The sequence below is a fragment of the Leopardus geoffroyi genome, chromosome B3 (genome assembly GCF_018350155.1).
Source record: "Leopardus geoffroyi isolate Oge1 chromosome B3, O.geoffroyi_Oge1_pat1.0, whole genome shotgun sequence".
Classification (NCBI taxonomy): domain Eukaryota; kingdom Metazoa; phylum Chordata; class Mammalia; order Carnivora; family Felidae; genus Leopardus; species Leopardus geoffroyi.
In genome coordinates this window covers 36900026-36922441 of record NC_059337.1, presented here as the reverse complement: position 1 = coordinate 36922441, position 22416 = coordinate 36900026, and the positions used below count along the sequence as shown (strand labels likewise).

The following is a 22416-nucleotide window of genomic DNA, read 5'->3' as shown; positions in this document are numbered from 1 at the left end:
AATCCCACTTTGGAGGGCTCCACCCTCATGAGTTAGTCACATCCCAGAGGCCCTGAGTCCGCATACTGTCAGCTGAGGGGGTAGGATTTCAACATAAGTAGGGGACGCTATGCACCCCAGGGATCAGGGAAGGGGAGCTGGTGGGCCGGAGGGCTCATGGCTGGCTCTGTAGAGGAGGCCCCCCGCTCCCGGAGCCAAACAAGCCCTGGAATGTGGCTTGGCCACCCCAACGCTGGAGTAGCCCCTCCCGGAGAAGGTCCCTGAGGCCCGAGGGGGAGCACCGAGTCCAAGGTCACGCAGGGAGGCGGGGCACAGGCGGGCCAGAGCCCAGGTCTCCGGACTCCCAGGCAGCACTCCTCAGCACCTCACCAACAGTCTTAGGTTTACAGATGAGGAAACTGAGGCTCAGCGCCGTGAAGGCTGGCAGTTCAGATCCGTCAAACACTCAGCGCTGACATCTCGGTGTCTTGTCTGAGCAGGCCCCATACCGGGAACCCTCCGAGGGCACACAGAGGGGCGGCATCCTCCGCAGGTCCTGGGATGTTCGGGGAAGGAGCCCGCAGCTCCCAAGGTCAGGTGAGGAGGCTAGTCAGACCTGCCTCCATCAAAGCGCCTCGAGGGGCAAGCCACCGAGACACCCTTCCTCAACCCACTCCGGCCCAAATGATCAACTTCCTGCACACCACACGTGACATCCAGAACCAGGGTTAGGAGGTCAGTCAGCAGACCTACTAAGTGCCAGGCGCTGTGCTACTCACGGGGGGCTAGGGAGGGGACCCGCCGGCAAGGGCTAGAGAGGAGCTGTTTGAAGCAGATCCAGACCATGTCTCCAGGCGGTGCCTGCCCACCTCTTCTCACCCCTCCACTGCCCTCTGCTTGTCTCTCAGAACGTCCAGAGGACACTGAAGGGAGCCAGCAAGCCCTCCCAGCTCCGTAGCTCCTTTCCCATATGCCCCATCCCTGAAAATCCTCCAGTGAAATCCATCCCCTACGCCCCGACCCTCCCCCAGGGAGAGAGGAGGGCCTCGGGAGTCTGACCCCGTCCCGCCAGAGGTCCAGGGGAACATGCCCAGGCCCTTTCCCGAGGGGCTCCCGTCCTGAGGGAGAGATAGGGGCCATAACTCTCCCTGGCATCTGGCAGAATCCAGTTCTTTCCGCCGCTGGGTGATGTCACCTATTGTTGAACGGCTGTGCTTTTTATAGCTTCTGCTGCAGCTCGGGAGGGTGGCTGGCAGGCGGCGGGGAAGGGCTCTATGGGTTTCCAGCCTCGTGCTCCTAGCCTTCCCAGAGGGCCAGCAGCTGCAGAGAGAGGGAGAGGTTTCTGACATCTCAAGGAGAGGGAAAGGGTGGTCCCGGGGAGGGGCGGGGTGGGGGGAGAGGGAGGCAGGCCCCTCTCCCGGGCGGGCTGAGCTCAGCAGCTTTCCTCTGCCTTCTCTTCCTCTGCTCCTTTATCCAAAGGCTGCCCTCCCTCCCCACCCCCACCCTCAGAGAGGATGCCCCTCTCCCGAGGCACTGTGAGTGGGATGGGGCAGGATATCAGCCCTGCGGGAAGCAGCCAGAAGCCACCCACCACCCTGCCCTTCCACACACACACACACACACACACACACACACCACCCTCTAGAGAACCAACACTTCTTGGAGCTAGAAGGGAGCAACATACCCCTTTCAGAGATGGAAGGACAGGCACCCTGAGAGAGGTCGATGGCCTGGCTGAGGCCTCACCGACAGACCTGCCACTCAGGCTCAGGAGTCCATAGGCCTGGGTTCAAATCCTGGTTCTGCCCCTTCCCAGACCTGTGACTTTGGACCAGTTTCTTTTAACTCTCTGCACACAAGTTGCCCCCTGTAAAATGGAGATCATACTGGGCTCAGCATCAGAACGAAATACACCATGGTTCGTGTTTCTTGTCTACTGAGAACTCTCTCTAGAGCCCCTGGGGCAACCAGAGAGCTGGAGTCAGAGACCCAGTGCTCTTTCCATGTCATTCTTTGCTCTCTGGGCCCCCAAACAGGCCTTCTGTCACTGGTTTCCGGGTAAAGATGAAGCTGAATGGTGAACCTCAAAATCCAAGAGAGAAATCCCCCCACCCCTTCCAAACTAGGATTTCAGGGGTGATTTCGCATCTACCCAGCTCACCACCAGCTGGCGTAAGGGCTCCGCCAGGTCAGGGGATGACTCATGACTCATTGCTGAACCTGCTGATGATGTGATAGCAAAGCTTCTGGGCTTCTAGGATTCTTCCATTGTCTCATTCATTCAACAGGTATGTGCCAGGCACCATTCCTTACGCTGAAGGCAAGGATGGTGACAGGGGATCCTACCCCTGCATGGAGGAGTCGACCATCCAGTGGGATGGCCTGGCAGGTTGTCTGTGCCCTGGCACTGGGGAGCTGCTCTCTTTTTCGGAATCGATAAGCAGAAGGACAAACCGTGTCCTCTCTAAGGTGTCAGATTCAGTCCAGGCGAGAAGGAAGGAATGGGGGAAGCCACTGAGGTCAGAGCGTGGATTTGAACAGAGCTTGTTAGACTGCAGAGTTCTCCCTTTGTTCGCCAGCTGCCCCCTCCCCAGGCACAGGGACACTTGGTTTTGTAACTTTATTAACCATCCTTATCAGCCGTCTCCCGTTAGCCTTGTCTGCCCTGCCTGCTGTCTCCCCCACAAAACTGTGAGCTGCTGAGATGAAGGATACCCTCTCCTGCCCCGTATCTGGTGTGTGTGACATAGGGAGCCATGGAACATATTTGGTTGCATTGAATGTAGCTAAGTTAAACAGGGCTCTGAGCCAGGGACCTGAAAAGGGGCGCAGCTGGCTTGCTAGAGAGAGTGTTTTGCCACCTTTCTCCACCCCTTCCTTCCAGAAATCCGGTTTGTCTGCCCTTACCAGGTTTCCTGTTGAATGGAAGTAACTTTCCAGAGCAACCTCTGAGCCGATCCGCAGTGCTCCTCCCCCACACATCGGCTCTTTGCTTCAAACAAACCCCTTGAAGACCAAGGGGTTGGAATTCCTTTTCCAGCGGCTTAGGCCCACTGTGAACTCCAGCTCCTCCTCTGAGCTCCCATGGCACAGGGTGCCAGCTATGTGCTATAGCAGGAGACCCAGCGTCTCGCCCCCTCGCCAGTGATACATTCGATGATGTCAAACGCAGGGGACTTCAGGAGATTAACTAGTATGGCCTCAGCGTGCAGATGAGAAAACTGGGGCCTGGGGAGGGAAGTGGCTGGTATCAGATGGGGGTGAGGCAAGGTGCCTCTCTCCCTCTCCGTAGGACATTTTCCATCGGGTCCCCCAAGCCTTGCCAGGGACCCTACACCTAACAGTTATTGGTGAAAACAGCTCTTTGGGCCTTCCCCTGCAGTCCTCGGCTCCATGGATGGGACTTGGATCCAGTTCAGAGGCACAGACACAACCTGCCGTCCCCATCCCCTTGGCTCAGCCCCTGGGTCCCTAGGCCGAGCTGTCATCCCAGCAAATCCGCTGCTGTGGCTAGAAAGCCTCAGACTCCCAAGGACATGAAGCCCAGTGTAGTCCGACCCTACATGGGGCACATGTCTCTCTTCATCATCTAGACAAGGAGCCTGAGCCTCAGAGAGGTCACCTGGCTTTCCAAGGTCATCCAGCAGCGAGTGGGATTAGAACCTGGGCGGATCCCCACTTCACAGCTTCCCTCGCGCCTCTACCTTAGCCTGGCGTGGGACACGCCTCAGTTAGCTGACGCTCAGGAATTGGACTGTTCTGGAAATGGGCTCTTCCTGAGACCCGTCCCAAGCGAAGCTGCTTCCTGAGGCCTCCGTGACTAGGTGGGACACACATGGCTTCTGGCCTCCTCCGCTCCCTGCCGGCCTGCTCTACCCCGGTCAGGCTGCGGTTCCCCCAGCCACCGTGCCGGAGCCCCCCATGCACGCTGGTCCTGTGTCTGTCTCTTCCCCCCTCCCCACATCCCCAGCCTCTCTTTTCAAACTTGGGCCAACATCCTGTCTTCTAGCCCTGCTCTGCCAAGACCCTCCCCACCCACCCTTAGCCCCCCTTCAGCTCTGTTTCCATGGGTTCTCTGCCCTTAACTGCCCCACTGTGTGCTGCTCAGGAGCAGGGCACCGGGCGAGCTCAGCACAATCCCCTGGGTAGCAGGACTCTGGCTCACAGAGGTGCGCGTGTGGAATGAATGAGTCTGTAATCTCTGTTTCAGAGATCTCTCTCAAAGCCCAGAGGCCACTCTCCTGCCTCAGTCCACACTTAGGCACTGACTGCCTTGGTGTCCACATGTATATACTCATCTGTTGTCCTCAGGACACAGTATAAGGTGCCCATAGACAGCATCCTCTGCCTCCAGACGTGTCCACACTGGCCTTTCATTACGACCCTCAAAGGCTCATCCCTTTGAGTCCAAAAGCTTCCAGAGCTTCCTCCTCCAGCGCAAACAATAAACACAGAAGACGATGCCGAGTATTTCTAGGAACCAAAGAAATGCAAACCCGAAGAGTGAGATGTCATCGTCAACCTATTGGGTGGACAGAAGTCTATTTTTGAAGGTAGAGTTAGAGACCTAGGGAAAGAACTGCTCTCAGGCTCTGTTGGTGAAAACTGGGACAGCTTTTCGGGGACAGTTTTACAGTGACTATTAAAAAATGAAACGCTTGTAGGCACGTGCCCTACAGAAATATCCACACTCAAGCTTGTATTACAGGACTGTTCGGCACAGAGTGAATTGTAACAGGGACAAAAGTGGGCAGAACCCTGGTGTCCGTTAATAGAGGCTGATTAAATCCATCCTGGCAGAGTCACGCATCAGGTGCCCCCCCCCACCCCCCCGGCCACTTAATAAGATAAGGTAAATCCATGTGTCCTGGTGTGGAAAGATGTCCACTACCTGTTACGGGAGAAAAGCAAGTTGCAGAAGAACATGCGTAACGGCCTCCCTCTGCGTAAATGACAAAGAAGTGTGGGGTGTGTGGTTTGTTGGCTCCCGCTGGGTCCCCTATCACCTCGCTCCCCCAACCCCCACCACCATGCAAGGCTGTGTGCGAGCTCTGGGCTTTGTTTTGTTTGTTTTAAGTAATCTCTACCCCCAACGCGGGGTTCAGACTCATGACCCCCAAGATCAAGAATCACACGCTCTACCAACTGAACCAGCCAGGCGCCTCCTGAGCGCTGGGCTTTCGCAGAGAGCTGGAGCAACCAAAGGCGATTACCATGTCAGAAAAATATCGCGAACTGTCCCCTAATTATAACTTTTTCTCGAGTGTGTTTTTTAAACTTTTTTTTTTTTTGAGATTTATTTTTTTAAGTAAATTCTACATCCAGTGTGGGGCTCAAACTCACAACCCTGAGATCAGGAGTCCCATGTTCTACCGACTGAGCCAGCCAGGTGCCCTGAGTGGTTTGTTGTTGTTGTTTTAATGTGTATTTATTTTTGAGAGAGACGGAGACAGCGCGTGAGTAGGAGAGAGAGAGAAGGAGACACAGAATCCGAAGCAGGCTCCAAGCTCTGAGCTGTCAGCACAGAGCCCAATATGGGGCTCGAAACCACGTACTATGAGATCATGACCTGAGTGGAAGTCAAATGCTTAACCAGCTTAGCCACCCAGGCGCCCCACTGAGTGTTTTTTTTTTTTTCAAGTTTATTTATTTATTTATTTTGAGAAAAAAAGAGAGATGTGGGAGGGGCAGAGAGAGAGAGGAGAGAGAGAATCCCAAACAGGCTCCATACCATCAGCACAGAGCCCGGCTCAGGGCTGAAACTCATGGACCGTGAGATCATGACCTGAGCAGAGGTCAAGAGTTGGACGCTTAACCAATTGAGCCACCCAGCAACCGCCCCCCATCCCGAGTGTATTTTTTTAACAGAATGATACACCTAAGGGTGACCCCAAACCTTTGATTGAACCTGCCTTTCTCACCCCATGCCTCCCACGTCTATGTGTGCAGAGCTGGGTCTTCTGAGGAAACACACATGATGTGGGAAATACTCATTGCTAGAATCTGCGGGGGGAAACATCGAGAAGGGAAACCGCCAAGGGAATTCCCTCAGGGGTGCCCCCAGTTCCCAGCCTTCTCCCCTGTCCCTAGGACTGTCTTTGGCTTTCCCTGTTTACTCATGGGCTTCGGAATTATCATTGAACAGCTAACATCGCATAATGACATAACATATTAATTTGTTGCCCTAGTGTTGGCCACTTTGAGTGTTTCTAAATTTTCCGTGTTGCAATGAACACCTTCATGCATGGAGATTTTTGCTTATATTGGATTTTCAGAGTGAAATTACTAGGTCAAAGGATACAACATAAATGTCTTTATGGTTCCTACTAAAGATTGCCAAATTGCTTCCAAAAGAGTTACTCTGATTTATAATACTACCAACACCGATGGAATCTACAAGTTCCAGGAGATAATCTTGCCAACCCCTGGCCCTTGTCCCCTCCCGGGGTGGCTATTTTGGAAGGTTATAAATGGTATCTCAAAGCTGTTTTTCCCATTTGTCTCCTTACTGGCCAAGGTGGAGTTCAGATTTTCAAAAGATTTGCTTTAAAGGTGTCCTAAATGGCAGTCACGTGTGTTCTTTCCTCTCCAGGGAGCACGCAATCGATGGCATTACTGACGACAACAATTGTAACGAGGACTAGAACTCCTTAGGTCTTTAGAGCACTTTACAGTTTACAGACTTTGCCAACCAGCATCTCATTTGATTCTACCGGTAGGCAAAGCAAGGCAAAGAGTTTCCTCTCCCGTTTGTAGATGAGACGGTTGCAACCGCGCAGGGTGTGTTTGGCCAGAGACACGGAAGTCCCCCATGGCTAACGTCAGTAATGAGGGGGACACAGAGATGGCAGAGAAACTGCGCACGTCCTCTCTCTGGGGCCACACGGCCTCTGCTCTCTGCTTCTCCGTGTGTCCCACCTTCGCTTGGCCCATCATCTCTTTCTGCTGCTTCTTTTTTTTTTTTTTTAAGTTTATTTATATATTTATTTGAGAGAGACAGAGACGGCGTGAGCGGGGAAGGGGCAGAGAGAGAGAGAGGGAGAGCGAGAATCCCGAGGAGGCTTCTCGCTGTCAGCGCAGAGCCCGACGCGGGGCTCGAACTCACGAAACCGTGAGATCATGACCTGAGCCTAACCCGAGAGTCAGATGCTTAACGAACTGAGCCACCCAGGCATCCGGAAGACTGCGAATAGTGGCAGCATCCAGGCTCTGCGCATCCTCCCGGGGGGGTCCAGCGTCCCATCCACCTCTGCCCCTTAGTTCTTCATCTCTCAGGAGAGACTCCGGGCCTCCCAGCCTCCCAGATGGCTTTTCCTCTGCTCACGTGTCCATCCTTGGTGGGGGGCACAGTAAGGGACGGCTCCATGGGGTATCAGCAGAGTTGCTGAGACGGAGGTCAGAGCTCTTAGAAGGGTGTGGGAAGGGAAGCGGAGGCAGGCTTTTAATACAATACTGGCCAAAAGCTGATTACTGTGTGGCCCTCTGGGACGAGCTAGACTGTAGCAATATCCCGACAGTATGAGTTGTCTAGGGCTGCAGAGGCCTGCCAGAGAAACCCCCCCAAAGGCACAAGAGATGGTCACCCTCCTCTTGAAGTGCACCCCGGAGCCTCTCCCGGGCCTCAGTCAGGCTCTACCTGCCTCACTGGCCAGCAGATGCCTCACTGGGCAGATCTGGGAAGCCTGGTATCCGAAGGAGGGGGCCGTCAGGGGCTTCTCCTGGCCCTGCCCACCCAGCCCTCCGTCCCCCCGTCTGCAGGTACGGATCTGGGAGATCCCCGAGGGTGGGTTGAAGCGGAACATGACAGAGGCTCTCCTCGAGCTGCACGGGCACAGCCGGCGCGTGGGGCTGGTCGAGTGGCACCCCACGACCAACAACATCCTCTTCAGTGCCGGCTATGACTACAAGGTGAGCTGCTAGGCCGCGGCTGTGGGGAGGGGGGCGGGGGTGGGGGGAGCAATGTGGGTCTTGAGGAGCTGCCTGTAGGGGGCACTGTTACCTTCCAGAGCACGTTCATCAGCGTTGTCCCACCCGCCTGTCCATTCATTCGTTCAGTCGCTGCACACCGCCGGGCATCTTCTGTGCGCCCTGTCTTTCCCGGGGTCCACGGAGGCTGCCTGTCTGGCTTCTCTGGCTCCTACGGGTTGGAAGAGAATGCCCACTCCGTGCCCATGCCCTCTGCCGGGCCCCTTCTTAAATCTAGAAGTGGCCGCTGCCCTCCTGGTGGGAAAAAGGAGCAACCAAAGTTGGTGGAGGGAAGAGAACGGCACGCCCTCAAAGAGGCGTGCCAGCCACGGGGCCCTGGCCAGGAGCATGAATCCTTCTTGCTGGTAGCAGAAACCGATCCCGGCTGGGGCTGGGATCTGCCGAGGGACAGTAGTGGATTTGCGCAGCAGGGAGCATCAGCCTTTGACATAGAGTTTAACGCCACCCCCCCGCCTCCCAGCGCACCCCAACCCGGCACGGGGCGTCTCACCCAGGGCCACCGGGTGCAGACCGGGACAGACGCCTCACGGCGCAGCCGCAGGGCTGACCCTGCCTCCGGCATGCCCACCCCCTGGCAGGTCCTCATCTGGAACCTGGACGTGGGTGAGCCGGTGAAGATGATAGACTGTCACTCAGATGTGATCCTCTGCATGTCCTTCAACACCGACGGCAGCCTGCTCACCACCACGTGCAAGGACAAGAAGCTTCGCGTGATTGAGCCACGCTCTGGCCGCGTCCTGCAGGTGAAGCCCCACCGTCTTTGAGGGGAAGGGAAGGTGTCGGGATGTGGGGCTTGGCTTTCAGGCAGGCCTAGAGGAAAAGGCTGTGCCAGCTCCCCTTCTCCCACGCACCTGGCCTGCACCCCTGCTGACCTTGTGGATTCTGGGTGCTTCTCGGGGCCCTGCTTAGACTGGGTGGGGAGAGACCTCAGCACCCTTTCTCATCCCCACTGCACCCCTCTCCCCAGACGGGCTTCTTCTGGCCTGCTCCGGGGGCAGAACTGGTGGCACCCTTCAGGGCACAAATCCTTGGGTATCGCCCAGGCCCCATCGTGGGCACAGGAGAGGGGATTTGGGACTCGCTACCCAGGCACCTGCGTGGGGACCGGCCTGAGGGAGATGGCTCAGGGCACCAGCCCCAGAGACAGTGCCAAGCGGGGAGGTTGATGGAGAATTTAGCTCCACCTTGATCTTTGAGTGTTCCGGGTCTTGACCGCGAGGAAGGGATTAGATGCCGTTGGGGAGTAAGAAATGAACTTCTCGAACACCCACTGTGTGCCGGGCGTGGGGCATACATGGATGGAATGGGAGGGAAACTTTGGGAGAAATGTGAGGTTTACCTCCTACCCAAGGACCGATGCTTGACCCGGCTGTGTTTCTCTCAGAAGAGTCCGAAGTGGCAAGACCAAAAAGCCACCTACTATCACCATCGCAGAGAATAACACTCATAGTTATTAGCATCATTAGCATCAACCACCATTTACTCAGAGCTCCCCGTGTGGCGTGCACTGTACCAAGGGCTCCAGGACGTTACTCCTTTAATCCTCACGACAGCCTTTAAGGGGGGGGTGGCTCGGCTGCTCTCCCCCCTTTCACGCAGGGGAACTGAGCCTTGGAGGGGGGTAGAGACGGACACTCAGTTACGGGCAGAGTTATATGTGGATCCTGAGAAACTGAACAGAAGACCATGGGGGAGGGGAAGGGGGGGGGGTTTACGGAGAGGGAAGGAGGCAAACCAGAAGAGACCCTTAAATACTGAGAACAAACTGAGGGGGAATCGGGGGTGGGGGAGAGGGGAAAGCGGGTGACGGGCATGGAGGAGGGCACCTGTTGGGATGAGCACTGGGTGTTGCGTGGAAACCAGTTTGACAATAAATTATATATAAATAATATAATAATAATAAATAAATGAACATTAAAAAAAAATTTTTTTTTAAAGAATTCAAACCAAGCTGGGGTGGGAGGGGGTGGGTGCAGAACCCATGCTGAGCGGAGAAGAAGTTAAGGAGCTGAGAACCCAAGCTCCACCCCACAGACGTGACGCGGGCCAGAGGGGTGGGACTCCTCAGGGCCACCCTTCTTTGACAGACGTGGAACTGAAATCCAGAGCAGGTGACGCCAGCCTGAGTCTTTGCACCACCCCGCCAGCCTCTGGTATCCGACCTGATGCTGACTCATGCAGGCAAAGGGCTGTTGCATGTTAGGAGGAGAAGGAAGGGACGAGAACCGAGAGGCAGGGGGAGTGGAGGCAGAGGATGGCCCTGTTAGAAGGAGCCCTGGGTGAAGCAAGTTATCGAGAAGTGACCCCGTGAGTCCCCTGTGCTCCCTGGGCTCCTGGTCCCAGGGCTCTCTTGCTCCACAGCACCTGACCTGGCTTCCTCTGGTGGCTGTGACAAATCACCACAAACAGTGGCTTACAGCTCTCTCTCAGCTCTGGAGGCTCTGGGAGAGAACCCTTCCTCGCCTCTTCCGGCTTCTGATGGCTGCTGGCTTCCTTGGCTGGGAGCCACATCCTCCAGTCTCTGCCTCTGGAGTCACATCAGCTTCTCCTCTGTGTGTCTGTATCTCTCACCTCTTACAAGGATGCTCGCCGTGACCTTTAGGTGATCCAGGGGAGTTAAGGACCCCATATCACAGATTCCAGGGACTAAGGCATGGACATATCTTTTGGGGGCCCCCATTGAGCCTACTACGGTTTCCTAGTATCCAGCGGCCGTGGCTTAGCAGCTTTCTCTGTCCCTGCCAGGAGGCAAACTGCAAAAACCACAGAGTGAACCGAGTGGTGTTCCTGGGAAACATGAAGCGACTGCTCACGACAGGGGTCTCCAGGTGGAACACGAGACAAATCGCCCTCTGGGACCAGGTCAGCCACGGGGAGGCCAGGCGGTGACACGAAAGAGTTGTAGTCCTGGGGGCTGTGCTGGGGTTGGGGGAGGTAAGGGGCCGTCCTGCCTGGACGTAAGCTGATATGGGCCTTCTTCCCTGCAGGAGGACCTATCCATGCCCCTGATCGAGGAGGAAATTGACGGGCTGTCGGGCCTCCTGTTCCCCTTCTACGATGCTGACACCCACATGCTCTACCTGGCTGGAAAGGTAGTCGAAGATTGGGGGGTGAGGAGCGCTGGGGCGGCCTGTTGGGAGACCCCCTTCCCCCACCATTGTGCCCCCCCCCCCCCCCCCCCGCTCCTGCCCTACCCCCTGAGGAGAGCCAGGCTAACCTCTCTGGTCGTCTCTCTCACTCTCTTCGATCGAAACCCGCCCTCAGGTCTGACACTCATTCTTACTGAAGTGTCAGTGACTGACAGTTCCCTCCGAGGTGCACTGGGGTGGGGTGGACACCGGGATAAGGCTCAGAGCCTGAAGTGTAGAGCGCAGTGACTAATGACGGCATTCGAAGCACCTGCCGGGAGCTTTTTGGCAAACATGGCCTCGTCTATCACAAACGCTGTCTACACGCACACACCGCCTCCACCCCATCACCCCGTAAGTCCCCTGTGACAACCGGCCATGGGTCTAGAGGCCAGGTCTCCCTGGTCTTCGGACCACCGCTGAGGCTTTCTGCAGCAGACCCCCGGGACCGGGACCTGCTCAGCCCAGCCCACCCCCGCCCCCACTTTCCTCACCTCCCTCTCTCCCTGCCCCCAGGGAGATGGAAACATCCGGTACTACGAGATCAGCACTGAGAAGCCCTTCTTGAGTTACCTCATGGAGTTCCGCTCCCCAGCCCCGCAGAAAGGCCTAGGTAAGGGGGTCCAGAGGCTTCCATGGCTGTTATGCTATGGAACAAGAGACTGGATGTTTGGTTCATGGGTCACCCCTGCCTTTAAATGAAAATCAGAGTCAGAAGCTCACAGCTCATGGGCAGTCAGAACCTGCAGATGCTGCCCCTGGGAAGGTCCGCCTGTCCTTCTTCACCAGCCTGTCACCACCCACCTGACTGACTGTCATTCCATGGTGCCTGACATCCTCCATCACCTCTGGTCATCAGCGGCCCACACGGGCTTCATTCCCATTTGCAGATGGGGATACTGGCGCTCCAAGTGGCTCTGAACTCTTGTAAGGTGGTTGAAAAACTAAAGGTCAGAGAAAAGTCTGGGTCCAGACACTTTCCTGAAGCCTTTGGGAATCCAGGACCCCAGTCTCCAGGAGCAGCTCTGTCCCTGCCTGAGAGGACAGGAGGAAGTCCCAGGGTGTCCCCATCCCTGCACCCCCAGGCTCCCCAGCCTCTAAGCAAATCCTTCAGAGGGTCCAGAATTGATGGGAGTGTAGTGAGTTCTTCACACCCCCCGTTCTACCACCGCTAAAGTCTTACAGCAAAAGTTTCATTCCTCTCAACTGGCATTGCATATGATTCAGCAATTTCCTGTTTGGGGTCAGAATCAGCCCGTTGGAAGAAGTTTCTTCGGGGGCCCCGTTCCCTCCTTACCTCGGAGCCCGAGTCTGGCTTGTTCCCTCTGGGGATCCGATGCTACGGATACGGCTTGAGAGCCAGCTTCCAGACCATCAGTGCCGGAAGGGTCCGAGAGCCCACCTCAGTGACTGGCAGCAAGATGGCGGCCCTGAGATAGGCCCAGTGACCATTCCATTGACTTCACCCCTCCACGACTCTGTCGTCTCCTCCTCCTCCTCACTGTCACCTCTTGGTCAAGTAGAATACAAAGCATCCTGGACTGTAGAGTCAGACCTAGGTCGACGTTCTGGCTCAAATGTATAGCTCACCCTTCTGAGGCTCAATTTCCCCATCTGTAAAATAGGGAAAAATCAAGCCTACCTTTCAGGGCTATTGTAAAGCTTAGATGGAGAGCACCTGGCCGAACACCTGGCTCCTCCTGCCCTTTCACACCGTCGTTCAACAAACACTTCCTGGGTATCAGCCGTGTGGCAGCCTCTAGACTCAGTGGGAAACAGTGCAGAACCCAGCCTTCCTCTTGGGATCTCACATTCCACTGAAGGGAGACAGACAATCAACACCTAAGGAAGGAAAATACTGGATGGTAATAAGGTCTAGGCAGAGAATCAAATGAGGCAATAGAACAGAGAGTGACTGGGGGCTATTTTAGGCCAGGTAGTCAAGGAAGGCCTCGCCGTGGAGGTGACCTTTTAGGCCGAGATCTGAAAAGCAGGAAAGAGGAAGAGTAGGACCAGCAGGAAGGATCATCGATGCAAAGTCCCTGGGGCAGGAATGAGCCTGGCATATTCTAGAAACAGAACGGAGGTCCGGGTGACTAAGCGTGGACTCTGTGACATGGCAGAAGATGGGGAGAGGCTTGGGACATGAATCTGGAGCTTAGGGCAGGGGCTGGATGCCATGAGATGGGTTAGAAAGGTATAATCATGAGGGGTCTTCAGAGAAACAGATCTGCTGGCTTCCTGGAGACCCAGGAAAGCTGGAGGTGACGTTCGGTCCACGTCAGAAGATCTGAGAACCAGGAGAGCTGATGGTGTGAATCCCAGTCTAAGGACAGGAGAAGGTGACAGGAGCTGTCCCAGCTCAAACAATGAGGCAGGAACAAAAGGGGTGACTTCCTCCCTCCTCTGCCTTTTGTTGTATTCAGACCCTCAACGGATTGGAAGGGCAGGGCAATCTTCTTTCCTGAGCCCACTGATACATACAGCCATCCATCACACAGGGGAAGGAGTTTGGGTTTTACTGGGAACCCACTGGAGGCCTTTCTTTGTCTTAAGCAGGCGGGTGGGAGATGGGACAGCATGACGCAATCTGAAATGTTAGTCCAAGATTGCTCTGGCTTCTGTAGGGAGAACGGATTTTGAAAGGACAGGAGGGAGGCAGAGAGACTGGTTTGGAGGCCACTGTGGACTTCTAGCCAAGAAACGATGGTAACTAAGGAGGCAGCAGGAAAAGGATGGTAACTAAGGAGGAGGCGGGAAGATGGGGAGAAGATGAATCCAGGTGTTTCGGAAGTCGAGTCAGCAGGACTTGAGGAGGAGAGAGGAACGAAGGAGAACTGTCTCTCCTCGCCCCCGTCACCTGCGGCCACTGCAAAGCATCTGCCATGAGCCAGGCACCTTTCACAGGTTCAGAGTGGCTGGGTAACTCACCCCGGGCAGGTCACCTAGATCCTGCATGGCAGAGCCAGAATTCAAAACCAGCCTACTGGCTCTAAATCCCACCTGGGTACCATGATAGTACTTCCCTGCAGCATCTAGAATTCCTGTATCTGGAAGGGCAGACCTCCATTCCAGTCAAGGAGAGCTGCAACCTTAACTCCTGTCCACATCACGGAAGAAGAAACTAACATCCCCTGCGCTCATGAGGGTGGCAGGCAGTCAATGAGCATCTTCTGGCCCAATCCCCTGACCATCTCGTGAAGGGTCATACTGTTCTCCTCTAACCCGCCAAGGAACCTGAAGCCTGAGGCAGTGATCTACCCAAGACCTTCCCAACCAGAAAGAGGGGCAGAGTCAGGACTCAGAACCAGGTGTGTCCAACCCCAAAGCTTGTGTTCCTAACCCCACACCGCACTGCTTCCTCGGTGGGCATCGAGTAGAGGCAGCTGTTAGGAACGCTGTGGCTAGTGGGGACACACGGATAATACGTGCACCAGGCATGCGCACCCTGTCAGTCCTAGATACACAACTCGACAGCAGTCTTGGGCTCTAGGGTGCGTGGAGAAAGGGTTCTCTCTCCTTTGTTCTCTCTGAGGACCAGATACACAGAAGCTTAGGGGAGCTAGTTTATTTCAGGTGACAGGCTCAGGGCACCTGGGTGGCTCAGGGGGTTGAGCATCCGACTTCGGCCCAGGTCATGACCTCACGGTTCGTGGGTTCGAACCCCACGTCGGGCTTTGTGCTGACAATACGGAGCCCGCGTCGCATTCTCTGTCTTCCTGTCTCTGCCCCTCCCCAGCTCTCCCTCTCTCTCTCATAAATAAATAAACATTTTTTTAAAGCCTTAAAAAAAGAAACAAAAAAGGTGACAGGCTCTGTGGCTCTGCCCCAGCCATACTCTGTGACCTGGGGCAAGCCCCTTCCCCTAGACCCTTAGGAGTTTCATCTATAAAAAGAATGGAATAGACTAAACTATCCCAACAGCCCCTTCCAGTTATAAAAGGCCCCATTTCTAAAGCATGCACCCTGGTGAGGTAGGACTGGCCCGAAGGGCTTATTTGAGACGTTACTACTTAGAGACAGGGTCTGACTCAAGAAGCCCCCGGTCCACCTGCTGCCCTCAGCATAGAGCATTGCCTCCAGACCTAAGTGTTCAAGGACACTCTTGATCAAGGACATCGGGGAGGAGGGGTGCTGACGGGGATCCCTGGGACCCCATGGAGCCACGTGTGCCTGTCCACAGGGGTCATGCCCAAGCACGGGCTGGATGTGTCGGCTTGCGAGGTGTTCCGCTTCTACAAGCTGGTGACTCTCAAGGGCCTGATTGAGCCCATCTCCATGATCGTACCCCGGAGGGTGAGTGGGGCCATGCTGGGCTCCAAAGGGACCCCCGCATTGAATCCTAGCTGGCTCGCCATGGACTGCAAGCCTGAGGAGCCCAGAAGAAGGTCCTGTGGACTGGGGTCTTCAGGCCCAATTTGGGGTGGGAGTTGGGGGCCGTTCTAGGGTGGGGTCAGTCTGGCTTGCTAACAAATGCAGGGTGGGGATTCCACATGGGAGACACCTGAGTGTGAAGGCTTGGAGGCGGGACAGCGGGAGCTGGGCGGGAGGTCAGCGAGGAGAACCGGCTGCTGAACAGCAGGGGTTCTCTCAGTGGCCCCTATGTGTCCCCTCTTCTGCTCCCCTCACTGCAGTCGGATTCCTACCAGGAAGACATTTACCCCATGACGCCAGGCACGGAGCCAGCTCTGACCCCTGATGAATGGCTGGGGGGCATCAACCGAGGTACCGTGCGGGTGGGCTTCCCGGAAGAGGCTTCGAGACTGCAGCTTTTGCCTTCAATCGAGTTCACCCATTTCCCCTTTGCATGGCCTCTGCTCGACTCCCCCACGCTCGGCCAGCTGCCAAGGATGGTGTGAATGAAAAACACCATCACTCGACACTCGACCAACCTGCCAGTGTGAACGTTTCCCTTGCCTTTCGTAGATCCCGTGCTCATGTCTTTGAAGGAAGGCTATAAGAAGTCCTCAAAAATGGTATTTAAGGCTCCCATCAAAGAAAAGAAGAGCGTTGTGGTCAATGGAATAGATTTATTAGAGAATGTCCCACCCAGGACAGAGAACGAGGTAAGGAATATAAGTTATTACCTCCACAGGTCCTAGAAGAGCGAGACCTTTACGTTTCAATTATGGGCTGCAGGCCTTTAAGCCGACTCCATCTGGGGCATTTTTCTTTCTGTGACAAATGCCATAAGTAGCCTGCTATTGGCTTCCGTTGCCTCTGACCCTAGTAAATAGAGGCTGGGATGTGGTAGCGATATTGATGCCCCACCCCCAGCCCTCGCATTCACTAGCCCACGCAGTTCCGTGGCTCATGAATCCGTTTCGGAACGTCGCTGTCATTTGCTGTTCCGGGAGTTATAAATTCCTGGCTAACAGAGGAAAGCCTGGCCTCAGGCATTACGGTGTGGCCTTCCTCCCTGGCACCGCGGCAGCGACGGGGTCTGACAATTTCCTGTTTGGCGGGGAAGAGGCTGTGTTTATGAAAGTACTCTCTGTACCATTTACAAGGAGGGCAGGTCATCCAGGGACAGCCATAGCTGGGTCTTACCCATGCCCCCCGAAGGCTTCTCCTTTCAACGGTACCCCCAGTCCCTGATGTCAATACCAGGGACTGAGTTCAGCCCAGCCAGGGTTCACAGATGGCTGCCCTGTGCCAGGCACGTGGCTCGATGCCACTGGAGTAGAGATGACTACTTGGACTCCACTGCATTTGATTCCGGGCTCGGCCGTTTCCTGGCTGTGCCCGAGCAAGTTTTCTGACCTTTCTCGTGGTAAAATGGGGATATGAAATGCGGTGAGCATTAAAGAGGTATTTTCTAAGAGTCTAGCACTCTTCCCGGCCCACATTCAGTGCTCAATGAGGCTAACTGTACAGGTATCTATTGCTGTGTCAAACATCACCCCAAAACTTAGTTCTTAAACCCACAAACCTTTATTATCTCATAGTATCTCATAATGGACGCCCATGGCTCAAGGTCTGTCATGAGGCCGTGTGGTTAAACTGTCAGCTGGGCTGCTGTCACATCTGAAGGCTCAGCTGTGAAAGGAGCTGCTTCTGAGTTCATTCATGGTTGCTGGAAGGACGCATTCGCTCACAGGTTGTTGGACAGAGGGTTTCGGTTCCTCGTGGGCTATCAGCCAGAGGCCTCCCTCAGGTCCTTACCGTATGGACCTCTCCGTAGGGCAGCTCACAGCGTGGCAGCTGGTATCCCTCGGAGTGAGCAAGAGAAGGTGTCCAAGATGGAAGTCATAGTTTTTTTGAAAATGACAGACCATCACTTCTGCCGTTTTCTATTCATTTGAAGCAAGTTACTAGGCCCAGTCCACCCTTGAGGGGAGGGGATAACACAGCGGCCATCTTGGAGGTTTCTTGTCACACCAACTTAACGATCATCACTATTATTTGTCAAACGAAGACTATTCCTGACCTCTGGGACCTCACAGTCTTGAAGGGAAATTTGAAAGACAAACTGACAATTGCTATAAGATATGTTTCGTACCATTGTAGGGGGATGTTCCGATTCCTGGGGTTGGGTGGAATCATGGGACCAATGAGATTTGCTTCAAAATAATTCCTGGAGGCAGCGGGACAGGTGAATTGGGTAGGAGTAGAGATGAAGCAAAAATGGTCACGTGTTATTTCTTGAAGCCAGTTGATGAGTTCTTGGAGGCTCATAGTGTGGTTCTTTCCACCCTAGTATATATTTGGCATTTTCCACTTAAAAAAAAAAAAACACTTTTTAAGCACACTGAGAAGGTAGAGGTAGGAGAGTTGCTGCGATAGTCCAGGTGGGCCATAACAAGAGCCTGAGGTCGGTTCTAGTACCCAGCGTGGAAGAGGCAGGGGTGAGCAGCCGTGAAATCAAGTAGCATTGAGCTATGACTGATTTGTATGAACCAAAACCGACCTGGAGGAAAGTTTTCAAGGGTCTCTGAGCAGGCGACACAGATACCACAACCTGCACTAAAGCTCGTGCACCTTCCTTACTGTGAAGAAACTCGCTCAGAGCCTGCTGACTCTGGGTTTACCCACAATTTTAACCGCCGCCGCCGATTGGGATCAACCGGTTAGACATTTAGGCTATAAATGGTGGACACAGTGGTCTAAGTGTGAAGAGAAACTGGAAGTGTGGCACAGAAGAGAAGACTCTACGGTTATACGCCTCTGAATGTTACTAAAATTCATTTTACCCAATCTTACTAAAATTCGCTGTTGCTAATTGTACACTTACAATGAGTGGCATTTATGGTATGTGAATTACACCTCAGTACGGCTGTCTTTTGTTCTAAACGAAACCTGACCAAAAGGTTAGGCAAAGAATATTCGAGAACTTGGAAGCCACAGGAGTGTGTGGAATCATTTAGCACAGGGGCAAATAGCACATCATCCCTCTGAACAGATGTAACCAGTACCGATTTGATTTAAAAAAAAAAAAAAAGTCACTTAAAGAAAGAATCATAGGGGCGCCCGGGTGGCTCAGTCGATTAAGCATCCGACTTTGGCTTAGGTCCAGATCCCACGGTTCGCGAGTTCGAGCCCCTCATTGGGCTCTGTGCTGACAGCTCGGAGCCTGGAGCCTGCTTCAGATTCTCTGTCTCCTTCTCCTTGCCCCTCCCCGCTTCACACTCTGTCTCTCTGTCTCTCAAAAATAAATAAAGATTGCGGGCGCCTGGGTGGCTCAGTCGGTTGAGCGTCTGACTTTGGTTCAGGTCATGATCTCACAGCTTGTGAGTTCGAGCCCCGCGTCGGGCTCTGTGCTGACAGCTCGGAGCCTGGGGCCTGCTTCTGCTTGCGTGTCTCCCTCTCTCTCTGCTCCTAACCCACTCGCATTCTGTCTCTGTCTCTCTCAAAAATAAACATTAAAAATTGAAAGAAAGAAAGAAAAAGAAAGAAAGATTAAAAAAAAAAAAGACTTTTAGAAAGGTTCCCTTTCAGGGGAATCTGAAAGCCAGTGCCTGGCTGGCTTAGTGGATAGAACATATGATTCTTAATCTCAGCGTCGTGAGTTCAAGCCCCACATTGCGCTTGAAACCTACTTAAAAAATAATAATAAAATGGGGCACCTGGGTGCCTCAGTCAGTTAAGCGTCTGACTTCAGCTCAGGTCATGACCCCACAGTTCACGAGTTCAAGTCCCGCATCGGGCTCTGTGCTGTCGGTGCAGAGCCCGATTCAGATCCTCTGTCTCCCTCTCTCTCTCTGCCCCTCCCCGCTGGCTTTCTCTCTCTGTCTCAAAACTGAATAAACATTTACAAATTAATAATAATAAATGTCCCCATTCCAAATGGCAAGTAAGAGTATTATGTCTGCCCCCGTAAAAGGGTGAGCTTGAGATATTTGGGAAAGGGGCCCATGTGGACTCTCTCATACCTCCCCAGGGAAGTAGGAGCCATGAGCTGGGTCCAGAGAAGGGCATGCTGCAGGGCCAAGAGCCTCCGGGGACTAAAGCGGGGGCAGGGGGAGGCCTGGGAGAGAAGGGCAGAGGCTGACGGGGAACAGGGGCGGGCACGATACCCACTCAGGAAATTGCCTTCTCACCTGCTCTCTCCCGGCCGCCCTGGCCCCTCTCTTCCTCCACCCCAGCTCCTCCGAATGTTCTTCCGGCAGCAGGATGAGATCCGGCGGTTGAAAGAAGAGCTGGCCCAGAAGGACATCCGCATTCGGCAGCTGCAGCTGGAACTGAAAAACTTGCGCAACAGCCCCAAGAACTGTTAGCTCGCCGGCTGGGCTGCCTTCTAAGCTGACCTCCGATCTCTCCGTGGTTTCTACTCGTCCCTTAACTTCCCCTTCTCCGGTGACCCCAGGGACATAGCCGGGACTGGAGCTGGGGACAGCCTGAGGACCCCACCTGCCGCCTCCAGGACTGGAAGCTGACCTTTGATCTCTTGACCTCATGCTAATAAAGTCCCCAGCCTCTCCTGGAGACCCACCCTTTGGCGGCCACCCCAGGAGCCAGCTTCTCCCCTGCGGGGCAAAGAGCATGGGCTCCCTGAGGGGTGTCCTCAATGGACCAGGGAGCAGAGGGCGAGGCCAGGACCCCCAGTACTCACAGAACTTGAACTTTTGTCGCCGGGACATCTCGGCACTCCCCGCTGGGGCTCCCAACATCCCCGCTGGACTGCACAGAAAGGGCTGGATTACAGGCATCAGCTGTTTTGCCTCCCCTCCCCGCACCTCCCTTTCTTCCCCGGCAGCCAGCCCCACAAGGCTCACTCACCTGACAAGGGTTGCAAGCAGCCCGGCTCTTTTCTGTCTCTTGCCCCCTCTCTCTTGTCTTCAGGGAATTAAGAGGATTGCTCGCCAAGGCCATAATGACCCCTTGCCTTCCCATGATTCTCTTCAAAGCTCTTGGAACACCCTTCTCCCATTTAACTCGTGAGGTAGGCAGGGTAGGGAATAGTGTCCCCGTTTCACAAAGGACAGAACTGAGGGTTGCAATGGGGAAGTGACTTACTAAGTCACCCGGAAGGTCAACAGTTGGCCCAGGACCAGGACCCAGTGTATCCAGACTCCGGGCCAGGGCCCTTCCCAGTGGCTCCCACGGGGGCTTCGCCAGTGCCCAGGTCTCTGTGGAGAATGAGAACCGGAAGCCACTGCTCCCGTCTGCCCAACACTAGTAATGCCAATGTATCACACTGCCTAGTTGAGGCCCTCCACACTCAGTGCCCCTCTACCCTCCTGGCCCCCACCTTCTGCTCTCACTCCCCAGGTGACTCCCTCAGATGAGGCCTCTTCCTCCTGGAAGCTGAGGCTGAGAAGGGTGGAGCTCGGCCCTGGGGAAGGCAGAGCAGGGGTCTGACCTCTTGAGGGCTGCTCCACGTGTGCCCCTCACCGCTTGTGTCTCAGCCACTTTCAGCCTTACACTTGTAGAACGACCACAGCCCCTCGCGTCCGTATAGCACTTTAAAGTTTACGCGGTTCTTTGACACGTAGGGTCTCAGTTGAGCCTCACATCCGCTCCAAGAAGTAGGGAGCATCCTCCCTCCATTTTGCAGATGAGGAAACAGGAGTGGCCCAAGGTCACGCAACTCTTTGAGACGCCATATTTCATTTGGTCTTCTACACGTTTTCTTTTTTCTTCCCTTGTTTTCTCCTTTCATTGCCCACTACCCACCGAGTCTATAAACACTGCTCTCAGAAAAGTCACAGTCTGGGGGTGAGATCTGGCCTGCGGGGGGGGGGTCAAGAAACGGGTGTCCACTCCTCTCTCGTTAGCATTATGCCCCCACACCTGCTTGTCCCTTGGCCGCCCTGCAGCACATCCATCCACAGAGGCCAGGGCTCCCTAAGCGCCCCCCCCCCCCCGCCAGGTGACCTGGGCGGGGAAAGCCCCACCCCTTGGGCTTTTCCTCCAAGAACCCTCCACCCTCTCCGCCAGCTAAAGCAGGGTCTCCTCGCCCTCCACCCCCTGCAGCTAGACAGTGTCCCCTCTCATCTCCTCACACTTCTTGACCGTTTTTTTCTTCCCCGGTGACCTTTGTGGTCTTTTGTGATTATTTATGCTGCCTCCCAAGGATAGAATTGAAATAAAATGTTTTCAACTTCTCACACCCGGGCACGACCATCTCATTTAACTCCAGTGGCTCCTGCCCTTGGTCACCATGGTATCTTGATGGTCCGCTTCCCAGCCACAGCTCCTTGCCTTTCTGGAACAACGAGCCACGTCTGTATCTACAGATATAATGTGACACTTTTGTTCATCTACAGCAAGGCTTCTGAAGCAGCACTAACTGACATTTGGGGCCAGATAATTCTTTTCTGTGAGGGCCGTCCTATTCACTGTAAGATATTTAGCAGGACCCGTCAGATGCCATAGCAACCCCTCCCCAGTGGTGATGAACAAAAATGTCTCCAGATATGACCCAGGGTCCTCTAGGATGTGAGCATCACCCCCCAGTTGAGAACCACTGTTCTCCAGATACTCGGTAAGCATCCACTCTGGATGAAGCCCTGTGTTGAGGCTGGGGGACACCGATGTCTTACACTGGAAGGATGCCTTCCAGTTTACAAAGCAGACCTAGCTGCTATGGTCTAATATCATTTCCATTTTCAAGAAGAGCTGTCAAATCCAGAGCAATGACACGTTCAAGGTCATTCAGCTGGTATAGTAGGGAAGACACAGATCTTCTGAGCCCGGAGCCAGAAGACGCACATGCTTCCGGTCCGCCAGCCAGGCTCAGCGTCGAGCAGAATCTGTTCTGAGAGGAGGGCCGGGGACCCATCATGAGGCAAGGGGAGAAGGGCGGGAGCCGCCAGGCCTCTGGGAGACACTGTCTCACCAAGCCAGGATTGTCACGGAGCAGAGTAGTCAGGCAGCTAAG

General features: G+C 54.6%; 1 protein-coding gene and 1 long non-coding RNA gene across 5 annotated transcripts in view; one reads left to right on the top strand and one right to left on the bottom strand.

Moving 5' to 3' along the window:
- Positions 1-21643, top strand: part of CORO2B (coronin 2B) — a 133575-nt gene extending 111932 nt beyond the window's left edge. For all 4 annotated transcript variants that reach the window (XM_045449291.1, XM_045449292.1, XM_045449290.1 and 1 more), the window contains 9 exons: positions 7738-7887; positions 8544-8708; positions 10711-10827; positions 10953-11057; positions 11610-11706; positions 15277-15389; positions 15728-15818; positions 16020-16159; positions 19679-21643. In XM_045449291.1, the coding sequence (XP_045305247.1) occupies positions 7738-7887; positions 8544-8708; positions 10711-10827; positions 10953-11057; positions 11610-11706; positions 15277-15389; positions 15728-15818; positions 16020-16159; positions 19679-19810 (1110 nt within the window). In that variant the 3' untranslated portion in view covers positions 19811-21643. The remainder of the gene's footprint in view (positions 1-7737; positions 7888-8543; positions 8709-10710; positions 10828-10952; positions 11058-11609; positions 11707-15276; positions 15390-15727; positions 15819-16019; positions 16160-19678) is intronic.
- LOC123582816 lies at positions 17739-19741 on the bottom strand. The gene is made up of 2 exons (XR_006704588.1): positions 19634-19741; positions 17739-17813 (listed from the first exon to the last, which is right to left on the bottom strand). It is a non-coding gene; the product is annotated as an uncharacterized LOC123582816 (long non-coding RNA).
- Positions 21644-22416: the final 773 nt, after the last annotated feature.